At 37.7% G+C, this 22,439-nt stretch overlaps 2 protein-coding genes across 3 annotated transcripts; one reads left to right on the top strand and one right to left on the bottom strand.

Moving 5' to 3' along the window:
- The first annotated feature begins 3,894 nt into the window (after window positions 1-3,894).
- LOC103706181 (amino acid permease 4-like) lies at window positions 3,895-9,305 on the top strand. 2 transcript variants are annotated; one of them, XR_003385509.2, is made up of 9 exons: window positions 3,895-4,135; window positions 4,259-4,397; window positions 5,248-5,481; window positions 5,568-5,661; window positions 5,888-6,102; window positions 6,962-7,119; window positions 7,202-7,429; window positions 8,299-8,797; window positions 8,882-9,305. XR_003385509.2 is itself a non-coding variant. In XM_008790219.4 (8 exons), exons 1-8 carry the CDS (start codon window positions 4,088-4,090, stop codon window positions 8,725-8,727), a joined length of 1,545 nt encoding a protein of 514 aa, XP_008788441.1. In that variant the 5' UTR covers window positions 3,895-4,087; the 3' UTR covers window positions 8,728-8,867. The 2 variants fall into 2 exon arrangements, 1 of the variants encoding a protein (XP_008788441.1); XM_008790219.4 differs by lacking the exon at window positions 8,882-9,305 and having other exon boundaries at window positions 8,299-8,867.
- LOC103706182 (protein EARLY-RESPONSIVE TO DEHYDRATION 7, chloroplastic-like) lies at window positions 9,208-15,876 on the bottom strand. Its single transcript, XM_008790220.4, has 4 exons — window positions 14,672-15,876; window positions 13,531-13,697; window positions 10,329-10,413; window positions 9,208-9,642 (listed from the first exon to the last, which is right to left on the bottom strand). The coding sequence occupies exons 1-4, from the start codon at window positions 15,682-15,684 to the stop codon at window positions 9,453-9,455; spliced, it is 1,455 nt and encodes a 484-aa protein (XP_008788442.2). The 5' UTR covers window positions 15,685-15,876; the 3' UTR covers window positions 9,208-9,452.
- Between the last annotated feature and the right edge of the window lie 6,563 nt (window positions 15,877-22,439).

Consider the following 22,439-nt stretch of genomic DNA (forward strand, 5'->3'; position numbering starts at 1 on the left):
TAAATTTGTTAACATATTATCTTTTAAATTCAAATATAAACTATAATTTAAAGATAATTAGAATCTATAACTCATGCAAAACATCAGGATTATTGGTTTCTATTAAGCTAGGAAAATTTAGAATTATAAAAAGATACTACACTATTGAAATAATAATGCCATTATAAAGTTACTTGGGCCAAAAAGATTTGTGGGAGAAAAATATCAATTCAAATAATGAATTTTTAGATTCATTAAGGAGTTATGGGATATCAAATTATGAATTGAATCCAAATAGAAAATGATGAGAGAAAAAAAGTCTTCAAAACCATATCCAAACTTGACTATCTTATCTGTTTTGGATTTGAATATTTCTTTGGATCTAACTCAAATCCAACACATTTACATCCCTATTTGGGCATAATTTGCTTCGGCAAGGATAGCAACATATCATCTTGCATTCCTACATCCTGCACTGCAAATAAGCAGTATTATTTCTCCATGAGAAGAGCTGCTTTCTTGAGAGTAGGCTTGATGCTTGATGACTATGCTCATGCATCACATGCTTGCAAGTAAGATTTCATTTGTACATCACAAACATGCAAGGACATAATATGTGGCTAAGGTTATGAGCCAGAGACAAGCTGTCTTCTAAGCATTAAATATAATTCATTCTCTAAATTTCTTCGTTCTTACTAATGATCCGTGGCACTTATCTTATTGGTTCAAATGTAATCTCAAAGTTGGTATATGATATTGAAATAATTTGCATCCAATTATTAAACAATGTCTTGGGTAACGCATCCACCATTGGAACTTTGTGATTTAGATTTTCCTGTTGATGTGTTGCACCAAGTAAGTTCTTGGTTTAACCTTTTTCACCAGCTGTAAGCAAGCAAGCAATAGTTGCCAATGAAGGGATGTGACGGCCATTGGAGCCAAGCTCAGGGCAGCATGGGAGGGAGTCACCTATGCGAGGAGGAGTCTAGGGACAAACAACCTCATCCTGAAGGGATAATCCTCTACGATAACTAAGTGGATTCGGAATATCGGGCGTCAGGGAGATCACCACCCTATTCTTAGGGACATCCAGAGGCTAGTGGTGGGTTGTCGTTCGATTTAGGTTGCCCATGTGTTTCGGAAGGCGAACAGAGCTGCAGACTGGGTCGTCTCCTTTACTGCTCACTATTCAGGAGAGGTTCTTTGGACTAAGCCCAACTCTATCCCTTCACCTTTATGTAACCTTCTTTCTAGTAATGCTGAGGGTAGTATTCATGCTAGGCTGACATGAACTACCATTATACCCCCAAAAAAAAAAAAGGATGTGACCAACCGTACGTTTAATTACTACAAAATTTTGCTTACTTTGGACTTATTATGTAACTTTAGACCACAGATGGGGAGAGAGTATTCAATAGATGTTATGAGCTAGGCTGAGGGAAAACTGATATGTGAGTAATGCTTTTAGCTTTATATTGAAGAGTTCAGCTGGGGATTTGGAAATTGTGATTTGATAGTTGGCCTGCAAGTAGGCCAACTGACGGTAACTAACAAATCTAGGATAGGATACCTGTGTGAATTCTGTTCCATACATTCAGTTATAGTAGCTAAACCTAACTATAATTTTGAAATTACAAAGCATGAGCTGTTAAAAAGTCTGACATCTCAAACTTCAACCATGTTTATTCATGAATGAAATGTCAATTATTGATGTCTCATTTTGATACATCATGTAATGTGAAATGCACTTGTTGAGCGGTTGCAAATTGCTATAGCACTATGCTCCCGGACAAATGTAGATAGAAAGAGGGAGAACCTTGCTCTCACAACCGGCTAGCCGCATCCTTGAATTAGGGATGGAAATTAGATCGAGTCGAGTTGGATGCAATTTAGGTCAAACATTTGTCATTTCGAACTTAATCTATTTATTAAACTAATTAAAAATTTAGATATGAACCTGATATATTTATTAAACAGATAACCTGATTGATCAACATAACTCATTTACCAAATAGGGCAAACCAAGTTAAATGGGTTAAATAGGTTAAGAAAGTTTTTAATGAATTAAATGGATTTAAATTGCTTAAATAGATTGCGTGGATCGGGTTAAATAGGATAGAAACATGATGAGCAAGTTTTAAATGGATTAAATCTATTTTAAATCAGTTAAATAAGTTGCCTTATGATCCGATTTAATTATTAAAAAGACAAAAATCTGAGAACATAATCTATTTAATAAATAATTTTAGATAGGTTGGCACATTTATGAGCTAAATTTATTTATATCAAATCTAAAAATTATTTGCAGATCAAATTGGCAAATTGGATCATAAATTGCCATCTAATCTCAACCTAGCGGCTGACTGACGAGTGAACCTACTGCCAGCCTTTGTCAGGCCAAATCTCTGGCTGTATCTTGACTCTATATTTCTCAGTCAAGCTGTGTATAACTGTTTAACTTCCTTTTTGTTTGCACCTAATATCAGCAATCCTATTTAATTTATGAAACCAGCCTCCACTCGCCACATATTACGGTCACCATAGTTGGCCATCTAATCCCTCTTATTAATTCATTAATAATTATAAAGTTGTTCTCTGACAACTTCATATTAAAAATCAAAAAACTGGAGCATCTTTTCCTGTAGAAGCTCACTGGATTATCTTTTTTTATGAGAAGATGGGTCGTTGGGTTACGTAAAAGGGAAGTTATGGTAGGCACTTAAACTTTGTAGGTACGTGAACTGGATTTGAACGGGTGCTCTCTTTTAAAAGCATCAAATTGATGGCATGCTACTCGAAGTTTCCAGCCTTCCACCATTCCAATAATGAAGAGCCCTCCTTAGAGTGCGAGACATCAGGGAAAGAAATCCTTTGATCACAGCCATACGAATCTTCTGCTAAGTGACACAATATCTCGAGTAGAGGAACAAATCTTTGTAGGGAATTCATCATATGCATGAGATGTTTCTTCATTTGATAAATCTTTTCAAGTTTTGGTTTTCTTTAATTTTAAATAGGTAATGTCCATTCATAATCTATTGAGATTATGGAATGTTGCGATTAGGATGAGTTTAGAACAAAATCAAAAGAGAGGACAGAAATATTTAGTGATATTGATTTTAAAAAAATGAGCATGAATATTAAGTAGAACAGTCTACGTACCTAACTATTAGCCAAGTCAATTGACCAACTGATTAAAAATTCAGACGTTTCAAATCTTAGTTAATTTTTGGCCGATCTAATTTATGTAAATATTTGTATAGCTTGTTTCATTGTGGCCTGACTTAGCCTAGTTTTGATTGGATTTTAGTGAACTTTAGAATCAACCATCTTCTATCGAGAAGAGGCTGCATGGTAGAATCTTGGTAGCGTCTTCTTGAAGACAAAACTTGAATTCTTCATGCATCATTTAATTGAAAGGCTTAGCAAAACTGTTATATATTATTGTTTGTAAAGAAAATTTTCTATTATCTTAATGGAGAGCCTTGCTCATAATTACTAGTCTCTAAATTTTGCTTATGACTAGTCTCTAAATTTTATGATGTTAGTGCCTTCGACAACGGCGCTGTTCCTCATGCTTCCAAGCGTCACCAAGCACAAAGTAACCCATTTCTCGCAAGAGAGGAGTTGACGGGGAGACCTTTAGATCTTTCAGACACCGGTTTACTCTCGTGTAGACCCCAGGGACGACCCCAGTCCTAAAGAACCTTTCTCCTGAAATGTTCGAAGTACCCTTAAGCTTTTCTTAGATTGGCACCAAAACCCCCATACCTAACGTCTCTAACTATGCACTGCATGGGCCAACTTGGAGATAAGTCTTGCTTCCAAAGGTCCTTGTGGGCATTTGAAGGAATGTCGTGAGGCACGTTTGCTCCTTTTACTGGTGAAATGGCTAACACGTTACCCTACCAAGCTTCCACTTCCCATGGCTCGCTACCAGTGCCCATGAGAGGGATCGACTGGTTTCCACCCTTCATCCCACCCTTTATAAAAGGCCCCTTCCTCAACTAGAAATATCCACCACCTTTGCTCCGGAGCTTTCTTCTCTCTTTTCTTTTCCTCTTGCTCATCCTATATTTTGGGAGGGTGTGCTGCATCTACCTTTAAAATGTTGCCAAGAAGCCGAACTCTTCCATCGAGGATCCACGACAGTGTTGTAAGTTGTGAATTTATTTAACAACAAAACCAAGCTTAATTCGTGCAGTTGCCTAACTCTCTTTCAAGTCCTTGGTATTTTGCTTGCTGAGAGATGGCGTTGTTGCTCTTGTTGATGTTTTAGTCGGATGAGAATCGTGATGTAAGGGCGTATCTTCAAGTGGAGACCCAACCCAAACCCCTCAAGGACATTGAAGCCACCAGAACCGCTCAGCCAGAATATTCCAAGTTGTTTGATGATGATGGCCGTCTAAAGAGAACTGGTAAGCTTTCATGAACAGCAATATAATATATGCTCTCTTTTTCTCTCTTCAAAATTAAGCATCCGCAAGCATACAAGCGTGTCCAAGGTTTCAACCTCGTTTCTTGTTAGTCACTAGAGATGTTAACTAAAGTTTCATGGAGCTAGAATTGAAGGAACTTCATATATATTAAACTCGAGTGGTAGTTTACCGAGAAAAAAAAAAGTAGCCTCAGTTTGCAACTTGGAACTTAAAACTGTTTTAGTCATAGGTCAGGTTGCAATATTTAATAATATAGACGTGCTTGGAGCTAGCAATTCCCCTTTAATATATCAAGTTATGTATACAAGGAGAGATTTTGGGTTTGAACCTGGAAGGCGACATTTCCATTATATTTCTCCAAAATATAACTATACCATGCTATTAATTCAATCTATAGTTTTTTTGGCCAAACTTGAATCTGCACTAGAATAAATCAAATGCCAAACAAGCTCTAGTTGCAACAGTTGGACTCATATACAACTCGGAATATGCTATAAAAGAAATCCCTAAATCAGAAGATAGATCCTAGCATGATGCCCCAACTACTCACCCCTGCAAGTAAATCAAAGAAACCAAAAGGAGTACTGCGACTTAAATTAATTCCTCCTTATTATATATATATATGTTTGACTAAAAGTATCCTTGAACATATATTAATAAGTGGCAATTGGCAACTTAACTTTTGGCCTCTGGTCTGCCTACATGGTGTGCGTATAACAAGCATAAGACTGTACTCGTGCATGCATAGCAATAATTTTTCCTTGTCAAATTCCCAAAATGCTTGATTACCCTGAGATATCAGAGATGATTGGCCTTTACATTTGAACAGGTACCTTTTGGACTGCATCTTCACACATTATCACAGCCGTTATAGGATCAGGAGTCTTATCACTTGCATGGGGCGTAGGGCAGCTAGGTTGGATCGCAGGACCTGCTGTCATGATCCTCTTCGCATTTGTGATCCAATACACCTCCAATCTTCTCTCCGACTGTTATAGAACTGGCGATCCAGTCACTGGCAAGAGAAACTATACATACATGGATGCCGTCGGGGCCAACTTAGGTATGGCGTATAATGATATTGCTCCTTAATTACCAGTTGATAAGTTTATCGATTCCTTCGTCATCTTAAATAAACATACGTGACAGGGGGAGCAAAGGTTAAGATATGTGGAGCTATTCAATATGTGAACCTCTTTGGTGTGGCTATTGGGTACACTATTGCAGCTTCGATAAGTATGATGTGAGTTCTACACTGCTTGGATTAGTGTCGTAAAAGTAAGATTTCATGTAGATGTTTTTAAGTTTGATTGATCCATCATAAAATTATATTCTCCATACTGATGCCATTCTATTAGTAGCCGGCATATGATACCAAACTGATATAGCATGTCTCATATCGGTATGATATGGTGTATTTTGAGCCATCATAAAAGATATGTTGATTATGATGTGATGGGTATATGCAGGGCAATAAAGAGGTCCAATTGCTTCCATGCTAGTGGAGGGAAGGACCCATGTCACGTGTCAAGCAACATCTACATGATCATCTTTGGTATCATAGAGGTGATACTCTCTCAGATTCCGGATTTTGATCAAGTCTCGTGGCTCTCCATTGTGGCTGCTGTCATGTCCTTAACCTATTCGACTGTTGGGCTTAGCTTAGGCATTGCTAATGTTGCAGGTATGTCTTATGACAAGAACTAGTACTTCTCGTTATTGGAAATAGATGGTTATGATTAGAGTGAAAGGTACTTCTCACTTATCCCTTCAAAATATTCCCATCCACCCAAGTGGTGGGTCACTCCTCTCACCTTCAAGACTGATAAGAGAAGTGACATGACAAGAATATGGTATTACTTAGGCATCATGGTTCCACTCCAATATATTCCTTCCCCCACAAAAGAGCACTAACCACCATGAACCTTGAGGCCAACATCAACATCCTCAAAATATCACTCTTTATTTGGAGAGGCTTGGCCTCGGATGGCTGGAAACGCAACTAGCCGTTATATGTGCCACGTAGCATAGCAAATGGCACACCATGTGGCATCGCATAGCCAAACTGCAACTCAAACCAACATATATCAAGCAAAATAAGAAAAAAACTTGGGGCATCCGTGAATCATACAAAAAAAAAATTACTCAGGCATTAATGATACTGATGTGGCAACTTATGATTCACCTAAATCCCCGTGTATCAAACTAGTATTGCACCATTTCCTTGATGGCTTGTGACAATAGAAATATTCACGGGGCTAAACAAGCATCCTCTATTATTACACATTCAAACATGTCATATATATGTCATGTGTACATGTGTATGCATATTCATGTGTGTAAATTGTATTCAGACATATATACTTATGCATCTACGTATGTATGTTGATATTCTTCCACGTATGATTGCAGTTACTATACATGATATAAACTCATTCAAGAATGGACATGTGTCCTGCATGCTTGCATTATATGCAAAAGTTAGGCTTATAATAGCATCGAGTATGTGATGTAATAAAACTACGTTCATGGTTGGCTTGCAGAGAATGGAAGTATCCGTGGTAATCTTATGGGTATCAACATAGGGACGGTGACCAAAGCGGGAACTGTAACTGCCACCCAAAAGGTATGGAGAAACCTGCAAGCACTTGGAGATATTGCCTTTGCTTACTCCTTCTCTATGATCCTCATCGAAATCCAGGTACTTTTCTAGAATTATTAGGTTTCTAATAGCTACGACTGCTATCTTTTTAGTTATGTTTTAAACATTTGACCTTGTGCAGGATACACTTAAATCACCACCAGCTGAGAACAAAACAATGAAGAAAGCCACCCTAGTGAGCATCGCTGTCACCACCATATTCTATCTCCTGTGTGGGTGCATGGGCTATGCTGCCTTTGGAGATGACGTACCTGGCAATCTGCTCACTGGTTTTGGATTCTACAACCCCTATTGGCTTCTTGATATTGCTAACCTCGCAATTGTTGTCCACCTTGTTGGAGCTTATCAGGTATTGCATCACGAGCCTTCACCAACTAGCTCTGAGTAGTGCATGCTGAATGCACGCGATGACGCTTTCATTTTAGCCTAGAAGTAGTCAAGATTAAACAAACGAAGTCATGAAAACTTCCTCTTGCCAATAATATACTTCCTAGGGCGAAGACTTCAACTACAACTAAGCTAGCTGCAGAATCCCTCATGTGAGAACCAATTATCCCTAATTTAGCTTTGTTTGCCCACACTTGTATGTCAGAATTTAAGAAGCCAACTGATAATCCATATCTTAAATTATAAGGACTCCATGTCAATAACACGGTGGGATGTTTCATGCGTGAGCATTGAGAGGTTTTATCTCCGGTGGGTAAATCTTCCGTCAATCATTTATTCTACTAATACGAACTAATTAAACACTGCACTCCAAGGAGTGCAGTGCGTCTGCAAGACAAAGTGCCATAGTTTTTTTTTTTTTTTTTTTTTTTTCCGCTTAGGAAAAGGGAAGAGGGGGTCAGGAGAACCTGCGTAGCAACCCCCACTGCCCCCTCCCCCCCACTGGAGAATGTTTGGTGCGGGTAGACAAATTTTACTCATACCCTTTCCTATCCGTGGAAACCCACGTGTGAGTACGTTACACCAGCATCAAATCAGGTGGAGAGCATCCAGTCCCCACGTTTAACCGACGTCCGCGCATTTTGAATTTAGACTATTCCGGTGGAAACGAAGCTCCGTTCCCATCGTGCTACCACCGTGGTACAAAGTGCCATAGTTTAGTTTGCATGAAATGACTGTGAAGGCTCCGGCCATTTCTTCTGATGTTTCCTGCGATTGTTTCTAGTTTTTCGAATAGCTAAGAGTAACCGAACACCCCTGCAACAAATATAGGTATTCTGCCAGCCTCTGTTCGCCTTCGTGGAGAAGTGGAGCGCACAGCGATGGGACAAGAGCGAGTTCATCACCCACGAGTATGAGGCCCACCTCCCCTTGGTGGGCTCCTCCTACAAGCTCAATCTCTTCCGGCTGGTCTGGCGGACGATCTTCGTGGTGGTGACCACCCTCATCTCCATGCTCATGCCTTTCTTCAACGACGTCGTCGGCATCCTCGGCGCTATCGGCTTCTGGCCCCTCACCGTCTACTTCCCCGTCGAGATGTATATCGTGCAGAAGAAAATCCGGCGGTGGAGTGCGCGGTGGGTGGGCCTCCGGCTGCTCAGCTTCACGTGCTTGGTCGTGTCCCTCGCGGCCGCCTGTGGGTCGGTGGCCGGAGTCGTCCTTGACCTCAAGTCCTACAGGCCTTTCAAGTCCACCTACTGATCGTGAGTCTGCCGTGAAGTCTGGATAGGTCTAGGATTACTGCCTTTGCTGCCGGTTTGAAGCATATGATGTAAGAAACTGGGCTCAGATGTCTCTTTCAACATCCGCCAATGTATGAGAATAAGAAACATCTCTTCTCACACTGTCTTAGCAGGGTGCCTTGATCATCTTATGCTCGTCGGAATTTGCGAAGTAGAGAATGGAAGAGAAAATTGGAGGAATCAACAAGATTACGAGAGAAGTTGGAACTAGACGACATGGGGAAGCTCGATCAATTTGGTTCTTTGGTCGAACAGATCCCTTTGGTCCCAACATCAGTAAAGCCAGAGAATAGACCAAAATAAAACTCGCTGACAGTGTAATAAGCACAATGATCTATAGGCAGACATGATGGATGATACGTTGAAAATTGTCCTGAATTTTTGTTTTTTCTCCATTTTCACAATCCATAAGAGCAGCTGCAGGGAAGAAGTCATAGGATTTCACTCAAACCAAACTTGCACACATCTCATTACACAGAAAAGATGAGGTAAAAAGAGTATACAGATTGGCGGACCACTTCACTGAAAAAGAACAAATGCAATCATCATACATTAAATAAACCTAAATATATGACCAGCATCCCTGTCTGCTGGGAGGGAAGTCTGAAGATGTACGAAAATAAAGAAAGCAACCAAACGGCATAGAAAGTAGAGATACCCCGTTTCTTTAATATGCCTTCTTCCCTATTTGGCCTTCTTGGCCTTCAGATCAGCACCTGCTGCTTTAACAGCCGACTTTGCCAGACTAGTTGATTTAAGGGCACTCTTTGGGTTAAGAGCTTTACGTATCTTGAAGACAGCCCATGCAGTTCCGATAGCATGTCCTGCAGCATCAAGGCCTTCGTTTGTGATCTCAGCTGCTTGCTCACCATACCTGCAAGAATGACCAACATGTTTCTAATGCTGCTCTCGATTATTTCAAGGAAAGAACTCCATTTATATATTTATGGTTTCAAAAGGACCAGTTTCTTTTTCTTCTTTTCTTTTCTTTTTTTTTTTTTTGGGGGGGGGGGGGGGGGGGGGGGGGGGGGGGAGGAGAAATCAAATGATAGGTCAAAACTAAACTCATGATTATCAGGAAACTCGATCGAGTCATCAAGGAGCACTTGAGATATCAAGGTTAAACGAAAAAGATCAAATTTAGTTCCGAAATGTCAAAAACGATGATTTTGGATGGAGTACAAAATCTTGATTTCTTTATTTAATAGAAAAAATCTGTTAATTTTTCTTCTTTTGGCAATGAAATATCTCCTAAAGACAAATTTCTGAATCACTAGTTATTTAATTTGAAAACCTCCAAGTACAGCTTATTGAGGGCAAGCTGAAATGGCACACGATCTGAACTGTCTATCAGCCTTTCTAATTAATTAAATATTTCCTTGATGTGTCATGAACTCCCTAAAAAGCCATAATATCTAAAAGAACATGACTTCCAGAATGATACATGGTGGAAAGTACGGATTTTTTAACACCAGGTGCCATCATTGGAAGAACACTAAATCATAACTCCCCTATGCACATGTAAAAAGCAAAAATAGATGAACATCTAACTCAATTTACCTGTGTGATACAACTCCCGTTGTTACAACTGATGATGTTTGCAAGACATTTTTACCAGCTGCTTCAACAGCATCACAAATCTTCTCTGTTCACATGCAGAAAACAATCGACCAGTAATGTTAGACAGCTGCTAGGAAGCTACAACATCATTCCAAAGAAAACAACTCTTGGTGCAAAAAGGTAAAAAACACAAACTCTATACAATTCTCAGAACTAACATGCCAAAAAAGGATCGAAGGGGCATTACTTTCGTTTCAAATCAAAGAGAGACTACGATGACCATGCATAGTAACAGTTCTCTTTCAGCAAAACTTTAGGATAAAATATCCACTTGCCCAACAGCAGGGGCTCGTAGGAAAACTAATCGAACATAAGCTAGAATATAAACAAAAGGAAAAGAAAAGAACTTTGACAGAAAACTAGAATGGGCAGGAAAATTGAACATCATAGTACCCACTTTTGTCTTGTGGTCTCATGCTTTCCCAACTCTTTTATTTGGATATGACACCTCCACACTCAGTTTTTTGCCTTATAATCTCCCAAGCCCAGCCCTCCTTCAACCAACAGCCCAAAACACACACACTCACACACAAAAAAAAAAAATGGAATTATTATTACAAGAAAATGGATGTCTGATTTCTCTGGGTCATCGATTTAAGCAAGCCCAATCTAAAGTAAATTCCTATCGAATTTACAGTTGTTATACATTTTCTTGTACAATCAATTTCAGATCTTTACTCCAAAGCATCTCTCTCTTAATCTAGCACTCAACTCTATTCTAATCTCACAAATCAACACAGTAATCAACATTAAGTAATCAACAATGTAACAGTCATCCACCATGGGCTCATCAAGTCCAATGAAATAAGAGCCTAAAATCAGCCTTTCAAGAAGGACTGCTAAAGCTACAAGCTCCAAAAAATAAGAGCTTAAAGTTGGACTTTGCTTCAGGCTAGAATAACAATAATCTTGAAGGAGCACTTGACCCCATTACCATCCCTATTATTATAAACATACTCAATCAAGGTATTGTATGTCAATGATGCTTCTATTACTTTCATATAAACTAAAATTCATGCTTCTGCACATCAAAGAAACACATTCAGGTGCACTTCTTTCTTTTAGAATCAACTTTAGTATTAGGAAGTTGCACTTGTGGCTCTATACCACAATACATGCTGCACTCTCAAACTGCACCTTGTGTCTTAAAATTGTTTCATTCCGCTCATATGACATAGACTCAGACCAACCACTGAAATGCTATATAGTACCTTATATCACCCAAAATGTTGGCTCTCTCTACTGGTATTGCATCATGTAATCACGCAGAACCTACTCTCATCCTTATTTCAAATAAGAAATTCCCACTTCAACTATCATATCCTGTCAATTCAACACATTCACAATTAACAAACTTAGACAATAGCTTTTCCCCGTTTCTTCACTAGTCTTCTTTGCCACTGTCCACCCTTTTCAAAGAATAAATGTCAGCATTGCACATAGGTAACACGTAACGCAATAGTTGTCTTGTTTGCTAGATCAACTAATCCTTTCTTGTCTTATGACTTTATTATACTTGAAGGCAAAATATTTCATCGTGAGTCACTTTTTGGTTATTGACACCCCACTATCAAGTGGAACTATGTATTTTTCACACACATTCTCTAGCTTCTTATGTTTTTTTTTGACATTATAGTTGCATAGCATTAAGCTTCATTTTTGCCAAAGTTCTTTTTTTTTCTAGAAGGATGTGTCTTGCACAAGAAACACCACTACCCTAACTTCAGTATTCCCATGGGACCAGGTCATCATAGTTTTCCCATGGAATGGGATGCGCTGCATCCTAACACTTGAAATGGTGGATATCTCATCCCGTCCTTGGTTTGTGTCCCATTCTATCGTGTCCCGATACTTGGGACGGTGCCTCATCCCAACACTTGGGATGGTGGAATGTCTCTACCATCCCACTAGGACTCAAATCCTAAAGTATTTCACCATCACCTAATACTACAAAATCTGATGCCTTCATAACCAACATCGGATCCAACCATGGCATGTCACTATAGGACCAGGTGACAACTTGAGATGATTTCAAATTATAACGATCAACTAGAAGAAACTCTACAAGACAAATAAGATGCTTGAGAAAAAAAAACTCAAGTTTTAGATCAAATTCATGTTTCAAATTATGTGCTCCAAAAGGAACCAGCATTTTCATGGGAAAGGAATGAGGCCTAAGTGCATATTAACCTACAATAAGGCCGCTACATGACTTGATTAAACTTATATGCCAAACAGCCTAAGTCCAGCTGGTCAGCATCCCTCTCAACTCAGGACAGGTCCAGGATTTGAGCCTCAGTGGCAGCATAAGCACCATATTCAAAATTTAAAAGGAGGAGAAGAAGGTGTAGGAGAAGCAGAAACGGAAACAGATATGGATAGTTTGTCATGGGGCACTTCCTTATAGATGAACATTGAATATATTATTTGTTCAGCATTTGGTGCTCAAGTTTCAATATTGGAGAAATGACATTTTTAAGGTCTCTAAGAACAATGTTTTTATCAAAACATGTTAATTTTGGGATTTTCCTAATTTTGATGATGAAAGATCAGATGATAGTCTTAAAACCTGCCTCTGGACTACTGTATGTCAATTAAGCTTGTGGCAATACAATCTCTTTTTTAGATATCAATGTTACTAACTTTATCAAATCTGCCGAGTTTCTCTGCCTAGCTATTTCCTATTATAACAGAGCCAAAGTCTTGGACCTAGATGCATGAGCTAGAACCTACAAGGTAGGTGCTAGTCTCCTGGCCTGCCAACCAGCATTCTGGGTGGCAGGCCCTTGCTTTCCCAAAATTCCTTGCAAATCCTAATTATTGATATTTTGATACACAATACTTAAAACATTCTTGAACTTTGACAAATCATATATTAACCCAAAAAAAAAAAAGACTCCAGGTGTTATATGGCTTGCTGAATAAGATTGGGCAACTTATATTATGCTCATCTAAAATAAAACTCGGCTTATATTTTTGGTTTGTTTTAGAATCAGGGCACCAGTGAGAAAGATATTTTACATCTCTGAAAGTAGTGTATGAATATTACAACACTATAAATTCAATCCTCCAACTTGGAGGGGCGAAAATTTATATGAATGTAATCTAAGATACTAGTGAAGAAGAGTGAGTGACAACATACCAAATCCATCAAGAGAAGCAAGGACAATTTCCCCCGGCAAAAGACTAAAGAACTTCTTGCCTGCTTTTGAATTCACAACAGAGCTTGTGAAAAACCCAGAGACCTTCACAACACCAGATAGAACTCCAGATGCCACTTTCGCTGACATCTTTGTGACCCTCTTTACCCTGTGAAAAGATCAGCATGTAATTAAATAAACAACTAGGACGAAAGCACATAATTTCCAATATTCTAAGCAGGATTTAAATCAGATATTCTATTAACACAAAATTGAAAATGGTTGGGAAAAAGAGAAGGAAAAGGATCCAAAAATAATGAAATGAGGAAATTGTCTTCCATGCAAGAATTATTTCAGTTGTTCATTGCCCATTTCCAAAAACATCTTCTGATGATAAGCCAAAAATATATGACCAATTTTCACTCTATTGACATCGAGGTAAGTAATTGGATCGTCAGTTTAGGGCAGTGAGGTATTGTACTAATACTAGGTTATGCAATTGAATTCGTTTACATAAACAAAACCAACAACTAACATAAATCACAAGATCACACAAAGACAACAACCGAGACCTACGTTCTTGGACATGCATGTCCAGCTCCAAAATCTATATCAAATACATATTCAAGTTAGATGGGTGTCAGGTACTTGAACACTTAATGAAATTTTTTGATAGCCACTTTCAAAGATTGCTAGAGAGTTGAACTCTCTTCCAACAACGCGTCAATTGAACTTTTCTACAAGTTTGATCCTCTAACTGATACTAAGAGTCAGTAACTGTTCTTTTTAAAGATTTGTTAAGGACATAGGTATTGAAACAACCTTGTAAAAAATTTTATGCTAATATTCTTAAGTTAATTAGAAAGTTTGAAGGACAAACATGTATATTGAGAGATCTTAACGACAATATATTTCTAATATTTTCTTTTTAATGATTAAATAGAAAATATTTAAAGATCAAATATATAATTAATTAAATTTATATGTTATCCAATGTATCCTTGTGTTTCTTTTTTCTTCTCTTGCCGAGGGTACTTGAATACGTATCTCCGTGTGCAACATAAAAAAAACTTTGAAACAGAAAATCCGGAGTATCCATTGAATCCAACTGAAAATATAACGTTGAGAGAGTAAAAATCAAACCTTTTTATCCTCTTCAGAGCATCCTTGCTGACCTCGATCTGCTTCGAGCCCGGCTCCATCCTCCTCTTTAGCAGATCCTCCCCCCATTTGAGCCGATCCACCGTCACATCCCCGCACCACAAGATCCCCCTTATGAGCTGCCCCGATCCTTTTGCGATCACCTTCGCCACCGACCCACCGTAATCCTCAACATTCGGTGCCAGCGTCGTCCAGTACGCCGCCGATCTCTCCTCCAACATGTCCTTCTTCGGCCCCATCACCTCCCCCGGCGTGACCTCCTTCGCCACCGACCCATCCAGCACCTCCGATTTCGCCTTCCCCTCCACCTTCTGGACCGAGAAGCTACTATAGCTCTCAAGAATCCGATCCAACTCCTTCAGCAACCCCTCCTGCCCCTTGGAGGCGAAGGTGAGGCCATAGTTGAGAAGATCCTCGGAGCCACCGTCGTCTGCCGCCGCCTCCGCGGCAGCGCCCTTGGGGACGTGGAGGGAGAAGAAGTAGTGGGAGTCGTCGAGCTTGACGGCGGCCTCGTCGCGGGCGAGGGGCCACTGGACGAGGTCGTCGCCGATGCGGGCGAGAACGGCGACGGTGTTCTCTCCCTGGCGGATGCGGACGACGGTGAATTCGCCGGCGCCGAGCTCGACGCTGCACTGCTTGTCGATGAGGTGGAGGATGGCTCCGGGGATCCGAAGAAGCGTTTCTTCCACCGGGGGCGGGAGGAAGGGGGCTGCGGCGGGGTTCTTGGGGTCCTCGTCATCGGCATCGGGGAAGAGGTTGTCGACGAGGTCCTTCATCTCGGTGGAAGGATATAAGGAGGAGGAGGAGGAGGGATTGGCGTTGGGATTACGAGGAGGAGGAGGAGAATCGTCGAGGGAGGGATAGAGAGGGGAGCGGGAGGGATTGTTGGGGTGGGACAGGAAAGCGGAGCCGGACTCGGGGTTGGACTCTAGAACTTGGGGGTAGAGGGATTTGGAGTCGCGGAAATTTGAAGAGGCGGGCTCTTGGGATGCCATGGCCGTTTCGAGAGAGAGAGAGAGATTTAGGAGTTGGATAGATTTAGAGTGGATATATACCGACGGGAGGAAGCTTTCTTTGAAGCGAAGAGAAGGGCAAGAGAGGGGCCGCGTGAATTACGTGTCCAGCGAAAGGATTCCTCTAAGCGGCTCTGCCGCCATTCTCACCGCTTCGGTTCTCCTGCGCCCGTTTCTTTTCTCTTTTTTTTGGGTCCGGAAGGTTGCCCTTTCTGGAAGGAGAAGGTACAGGGACCCAAATAGGGACTCCACTCGGAATACTTAAGCTGGGTCAAAAGGACAGGAGGCCGCTGGGAGAGGAGCGAGTCGGTGGGTGTATCCTGACGGTTGGTTTACATATCTTATTCGGTGCTGGTTTTATCTTTTTATTATTCCAAAATGAGATGTGGATAGCGCGATATGTCTTGGTCTATGTATTTTATTGTTTTTGGACTCTTCTGCATAACTCCAAACCTCCAGGTGCAATGACCATGTAACCATCATTAGTCGTCGCTGTACCATGCGATCTCGGCCGTTAAAATCAATTATCATCCATAGAAGAGCGCACACACTGTACATCATGCGATCTTTACCGTTAAGATTTCCCATCACTGCTTTGAATTAGATACTTTTGAAAATAAAGTAGATCCAAATAGATAAAAAAAAATTGATTTGTGTTACGAAAAGCCTTTGTTTAGCAACATTGATTATGCTAGATTTTAGGGGGGAAAATTAAATAGCCATGAATTATCTACTTCTCGACGAAGACATCTCTTGTATGCAATGATAATTTTAGGGTATTTTGGAACCATAACATCAATAATTTTGTTGAAGCCATTAACAGCGTAGCATTTTTATCTTTTCAATTATATTATAATAAAATATTATATTTACTCTTATTATTGTTGTTGCTGCTAAGTGCTAATGACGTTGTTTTGAACAAACTCACACATTTTTGGGAGCAAAAAAATGACTCCTAAGAATAGAAGATGGCCTCACTCTTTGGCTCCATTTTTTTCAATCTTGATAGATACTCACAATGATACAGTAGATAGACTGGATTAAATTTACTCAAGTCATTGAGTTATCTAAACATCCTTTCCATAATTTTTGTTCATTGTATATGCAGCAAAGATATACATGTGTAATTTTGACCAAGCATCATGTTTAACATTGTTAATTTTTTCTATCTTGATGGGTCAGGCTAAGTTGGTTTATCTACAACGGCATTGGAGATGGGTTGGATGAAATTGACTCACACTATCAAATTATCTAAACATTCCCTTCGTATATATATTCACCATGGATGCGGCAAAGATATACATATGTAATTTTGATTAAGCATCAAGTTCACCATTATTAGCCTATGTTATTGATTTTTCTTTGGCATGTTGGATCTTTTGATTAATTACAAAAATATTCCTTAATCTTTTGGATCAATTTAAGTGAAAGAAAAAGATATTTCTATGACTTGGTGATATATAAAACCATCGCTTCCCCATCCATATGTATTCTGTTCCTAGCGTATGTAACAAAAAGTAGAGATTATAATACAAATTAATATGAGAAAATGAGGTTTATGCATAAATACCTCCTATTTTTTCCTATTCGGAATATAAAAAAATAGAAAAAAAATACTAAAAAAATTCTTTCTCCTCTTAGCCACTTCTGATTTTATTTTTGCACTTTTATTCAGTATATTTTATTTTATTTTTCTCATTTTATCTTTTGCTGGATCTGAAAGTCCAATCGGATTCGTTTTGGTTTCTTCCGAGACACACCGAAGAAGAACCTTTTGGGTCATCGTATTTTTGAGGAGGATTGCCGGAAGATCCGTACATGGGGGCAAATACTTCTTTGGGACAGCGTCTACGCGCTTCGACCTGTCTTCAATCATGCTATTTCCTCTTACTTTTATTTTAAATTTAATATTAGTAGATTTGTAGTATTTACAATTTATGATTTAAATTTATTAAATGAATAGATTGTTTTGTGCTAGAATAGATTTCTTTTGTGCTAAAATAGATTTATTTTAATACCGAATAATATATATATATATTATTTCTTTTAAGATTTTCTATTAATTGTAATTATAGATTTATTTGCTTATTTAAATGATATATTGCTAACAATTCAAAGAAGTGTTTGTTTATTTTTTGTTAGTAATATATAATTTATTAAATTCTTGATTACAATTGTGACATATTAGATTTTAATTACAATAATCATTTTGCTAGCACAAAATTAAGAATCAGTTATTCTAAAATGGTAATAATTTGCTTAACCTCCAAGAGATTTATTATACCTCTATTTGCACTCCACAAGGAGTAATTTCCAGATCCCATTCAAACAAAAAATTTAAAAATTGGTTAATACATAATAACTAATTTATTAAATTGACAAATTAGATCTCAATTGCAATAATTGTTTTGCTAGCACAAAATTAGTAATCAATTATTCTAATAAGATAATAAATCATTCTAATATATAATTTATTGAATTGACATATTAGATCTCAATTACAATAATTATTTTGCTAGCACAAAATTAGTAATCAATTATTCTAATAAGGTAATAAATCATTCTAATATATAATTCATTGAATTAACATATTAGATCTCAATTACAATAATTGTTTTGCTAGCACAAAATTAGTAATCAATTATTCTAATAAGGTAATAAATCATTCTAATATATAATTCATTGAATTGATATATTAAATCTCAATTACAATAATTGTTTTACTAGCACAAAATTAGTAATCAATTATTCTAATAAGATAATAAATCATTCTAATATATAATTCATTGAATTGACATATTATATTTCAATTATAATAATTGTTTTGCTAGCACAAAATTAGTAATCAATTATTTTAATAAGATAATAAATATTCTAATATATGATTTATTGAATTGATATATTAGATCTCAATTACAATAATTATTTTGCTAGCATAAAATTAGTAATCAATTATTCTAATAAGGTAATAAATTATTCTAATATATAATTTATTGAATTGACATATTAGATCTCAATTATAATAATTGTTTTGCTAACACTAAATTAGTAATCAATTATTACTAATTCAAAAAATTCAAACAAAAAATTTGGAAATTGGTTAATCCATAATAATAATTTTAAGTTTGCAGTTAGGTTTTTCTAAAAATTGAATTTGTGTGATTTCTAGTGATTATATCCACTAACTAATAATGTCAAAAAAAAATTTGTCAAAAGGCATACGTGCCTAAGAAAGGCTGGTACTCAAGTGAGCTTAGTGCTCCACAACCGATTTGGAGTTGATGTGGCTATTATTTTTTGAATATATCAAGTAGACATTCAAAATTCAATACAAATTTTAGTACAATCTTTTGACATAAACTTTTTGCCTTCATTCAGATTTCTATCTCTTTTCTATAACCTTAAACCTATAGCTTCTAACACTAGTGATCACCTTAGTGCCAAACCTGAAAATTTTGATAGCCATAACTTTAGGAGGTGGCAGAATCAAATGCGGTTCTAGCTCACCACATTAGGATTGATCTCAGCCATAGGTGAGAGCACTACTGAAGTTGATAACGGGTCCAACCCGATTACTTCACGATTTGCTACTCGCCAAAATCCAAACCGGAGTTCATCCTCCTCCCACACTAAACCTTCTGCCTCCACCAGCATACCCTCTAGGATACCTGATGAGATAGACTATCATTGCATCCATAAAATTGCCCTTTCTGAGATGTTGTATGACATTTATTACACAGCCAAGAGTGTTAAAGAACTCTAGGACACCCTAGATAGAAAATATGGTCTTGATAATGCCAGGGTAAAGAGGTTCAAGGCCTCCAACTTCAATAACTTTAGGATAGTGAACTCAAAGCCTATGAATGACCAAATCCATGATTTTGAAATTCTGATCCACTAGCTTAGGGTTAATAGAACCAATTTGGATAAATTATTTCAAGTAGCCTATCTGATAGATAAACTACTTAATTCCTGGTCTGATTTTGCTAAGATTCTGAGCCATACCTGAGAAGGTCTCACCCTAACCCAAGTTTTGAACTCTATTAGAATTGAAGAGCGGCATAGGCTCAGGAGTAAAACCTCTACTGGACACAAAAATGATGCTTATAATGTAGAGGCCCTACCGAAGAACCAGCCCTTCAAAGATAAGCATTACAGAAAGAAATCCTACAACCCTAGAAATCCTAACCACTACAATGGAAAACCTATCCAATCCCAGGAGCAGAAGAAGAAGAAAGAGGAAGGTAGTGTTCATTTCTATTATGTGTGTGGTCGGACCAATCATTTGTCTCCCCAGTACTCTTATAAGAAGACTGCATCTCTTTAATCCAAGAAGAAAGGTCCACACACAAGTAGTGCTCAAGTCAACATGGTGACTTCCGGCGCTGGCTCCTCTGAGACTGCTTTCAGGTTTGTTTCCTTCACTTCTGAAGTTAACATGACTTTGCAAGCACTTGATTGGTGGATTGATACCGGAGCTGGTATTCATATTTGTTCGAATCGCTCCTGATTTTCTTCTTATCAGGTCTCAAGTGGGGAATTGTGATCATGGCAAACAGCTCGGAGGCGCGTATGTTAGGAGTGGAACATGTAGACTTAAAGCTTACTTCTGAAAAAGTCCTATCCCTGCACGGCGTCCAACAAGTTTCGGTCATGAGGAGAAAGCTAATTAGTGGTTCCTTGCTTATCCAGCAAGGCTTTCGTCTTGTTTTTGAGTCCAATAAAGTTGTAATTTCTCATGGTGTAATATTTATTGGAAAAGGATTCCCAAGTGAAGGATTGTTTAAGTTGAATGTAATAGTTCCTTCAATAAATGAAAGTTCTTTGATCATGAATATAGAACCTCCTTCTATTTGGCATGGTAGATTAGGTCATGTAAATTATAATACAATTAAGCAACTTATGAACCTAAACTTAATACCAAAAAGTGATCTTAAGAACCTTGAGAAATGTGAAATTTGTGTAGAAGCCAAACTCCGTAGAAAGCTTTTTTAAATCTGTTAATAGGGATTTGGATCCATTAGAGTTGATCCATAGTGATGTTTATGACTCTAGTAGAACTTCTAGGGGAGGTAACAGATACTTTGTGACCTTCATAGATGATCTATCCAAGTTATGTTACATCTATCTAATTAAAACCAAGGATGAGGTGCTCAGGAAATTTAAGATTTTTAAGATCGAAGCTGAGAATCAACAGGAAAGAAAATTAAAATTCTTAGATCAGATCGGGGAAGTGAATATACATCTAATGACATAACTCAATTTTGTGAAGATCATGAAATCATTCATGAAATGATTGCTCCCTATTCTCTCCAATCAAATGGAGTAGCAGAAAGGAAGAATAGGACTTTAATAGATATTGTTAACTTCATGCTTATAAGCTCAGGATTACCAGAGAATTTGTAAAGGGAAGCTCTAATTTCAGCTTGTTATATCCTCTATAAGATTTTCTCTAAAAATAATAATCTAACCCCATATGAAGTTTGGAAATATAGAAAACCTAATCTTAGCTATTTGAAAGTGTGGGGGTGCTTGGCAAAAGTAAAAATACCTGATATTAAGAGAAAGAAAATAGGGCCTAAAACAGTGGATGCCATATTCATAAGATATGCAGCCAATAGTAATGTCAATAGATTTCTGGTGATTAATTCAAAAGAAAATGATATTAGCAACAACACTATCATAGAAGCCAAAGATGCAACATATTTTGAAGACACATTTCCACTTAGGACTAGAGTAGATAGTGATATAGCTAGTAACTCTAGTAGAATAAGGACAAGAGAAATAGAAATAGAAACAGAACCTAGGAGAAGTAAGAGATCCAAAGTAGAGAAAACATTTGGAGATGACTTCTATACCTTTCTTATAGAGAACTTTCCAACTACTTTGGAGAATGCAATGAAATCCTTGGATTCACCTTTTTAGAGAGAAACTGTAGACAATGAGATGCAGTCAATTATTCAAAATTATACTTGGAAACTGACTGATCTTCCTTCTGAAATAAAACTATAGGATGCAAATGGATCTTTAAGAAGAAACTTAGACCTGATGGGTCTGTAGATAAATTTAAGGCTAGATTAGTTGCCAAGAATTTTACTCAAAGACCTGAGATAAATTTCTTTGATGTTTATGCACCTATAGCTAGGATTACTACTATTAGGGTCCTGATAGCATTAGCCTCCATCCATAGATTAGTGATTGATCAGATGGATGTAAAAACAGTTTTTCTAAATGAAGACTTAAATAAAGAAATTTATATGGACCAGCCAGAGAGATTTATAATTTCAAGCCAAGAAATGAAAATTTGTAGATTAATTAGATCTCTCTATGGTCTTAAACAAGCACCCAAGCAATGACACTTGAAATTTGATGGAACCATACTAACTTTTGGATTTAAAATCAATAGTGCAAATAGAATTAAGTTATCCCAAAGTCATTATGTTAACAAGATTCTCAATAAATTTAATTATACCGATTGTTAGCTTGTCTCTACTCCTTTTGATCCCTCTATACACCTTAAGAAGAACTTAGGAATTTCTATCATTCAAAGCCTATATGCTCAAATCATAGGCTCACTAGAATTTCTAGCAAACTATACCAGGCTAGATATAGCATATGCTATAAATAGACTTAGTACATATACTATTAATCCAAATAGAGATTATTGGACAGTATTAGAGAAGATCCTTAGGTATCTTAAGGGTATCAAGTCCTATAGTTTGTACTTTAGTGGGTTT

The sequence above is a fragment of the Phoenix dactylifera genome, chromosome 2 (assembly GCF_009389715.1).
Source record: "Phoenix dactylifera cultivar Barhee BC4 chromosome 2, palm_55x_up_171113_PBpolish2nd_filt_p, whole genome shotgun sequence".
NCBI classification, from domain to species: domain Eukaryota; kingdom Viridiplantae; phylum Streptophyta; class Magnoliopsida; order Arecales; family Arecaceae; genus Phoenix; species Phoenix dactylifera.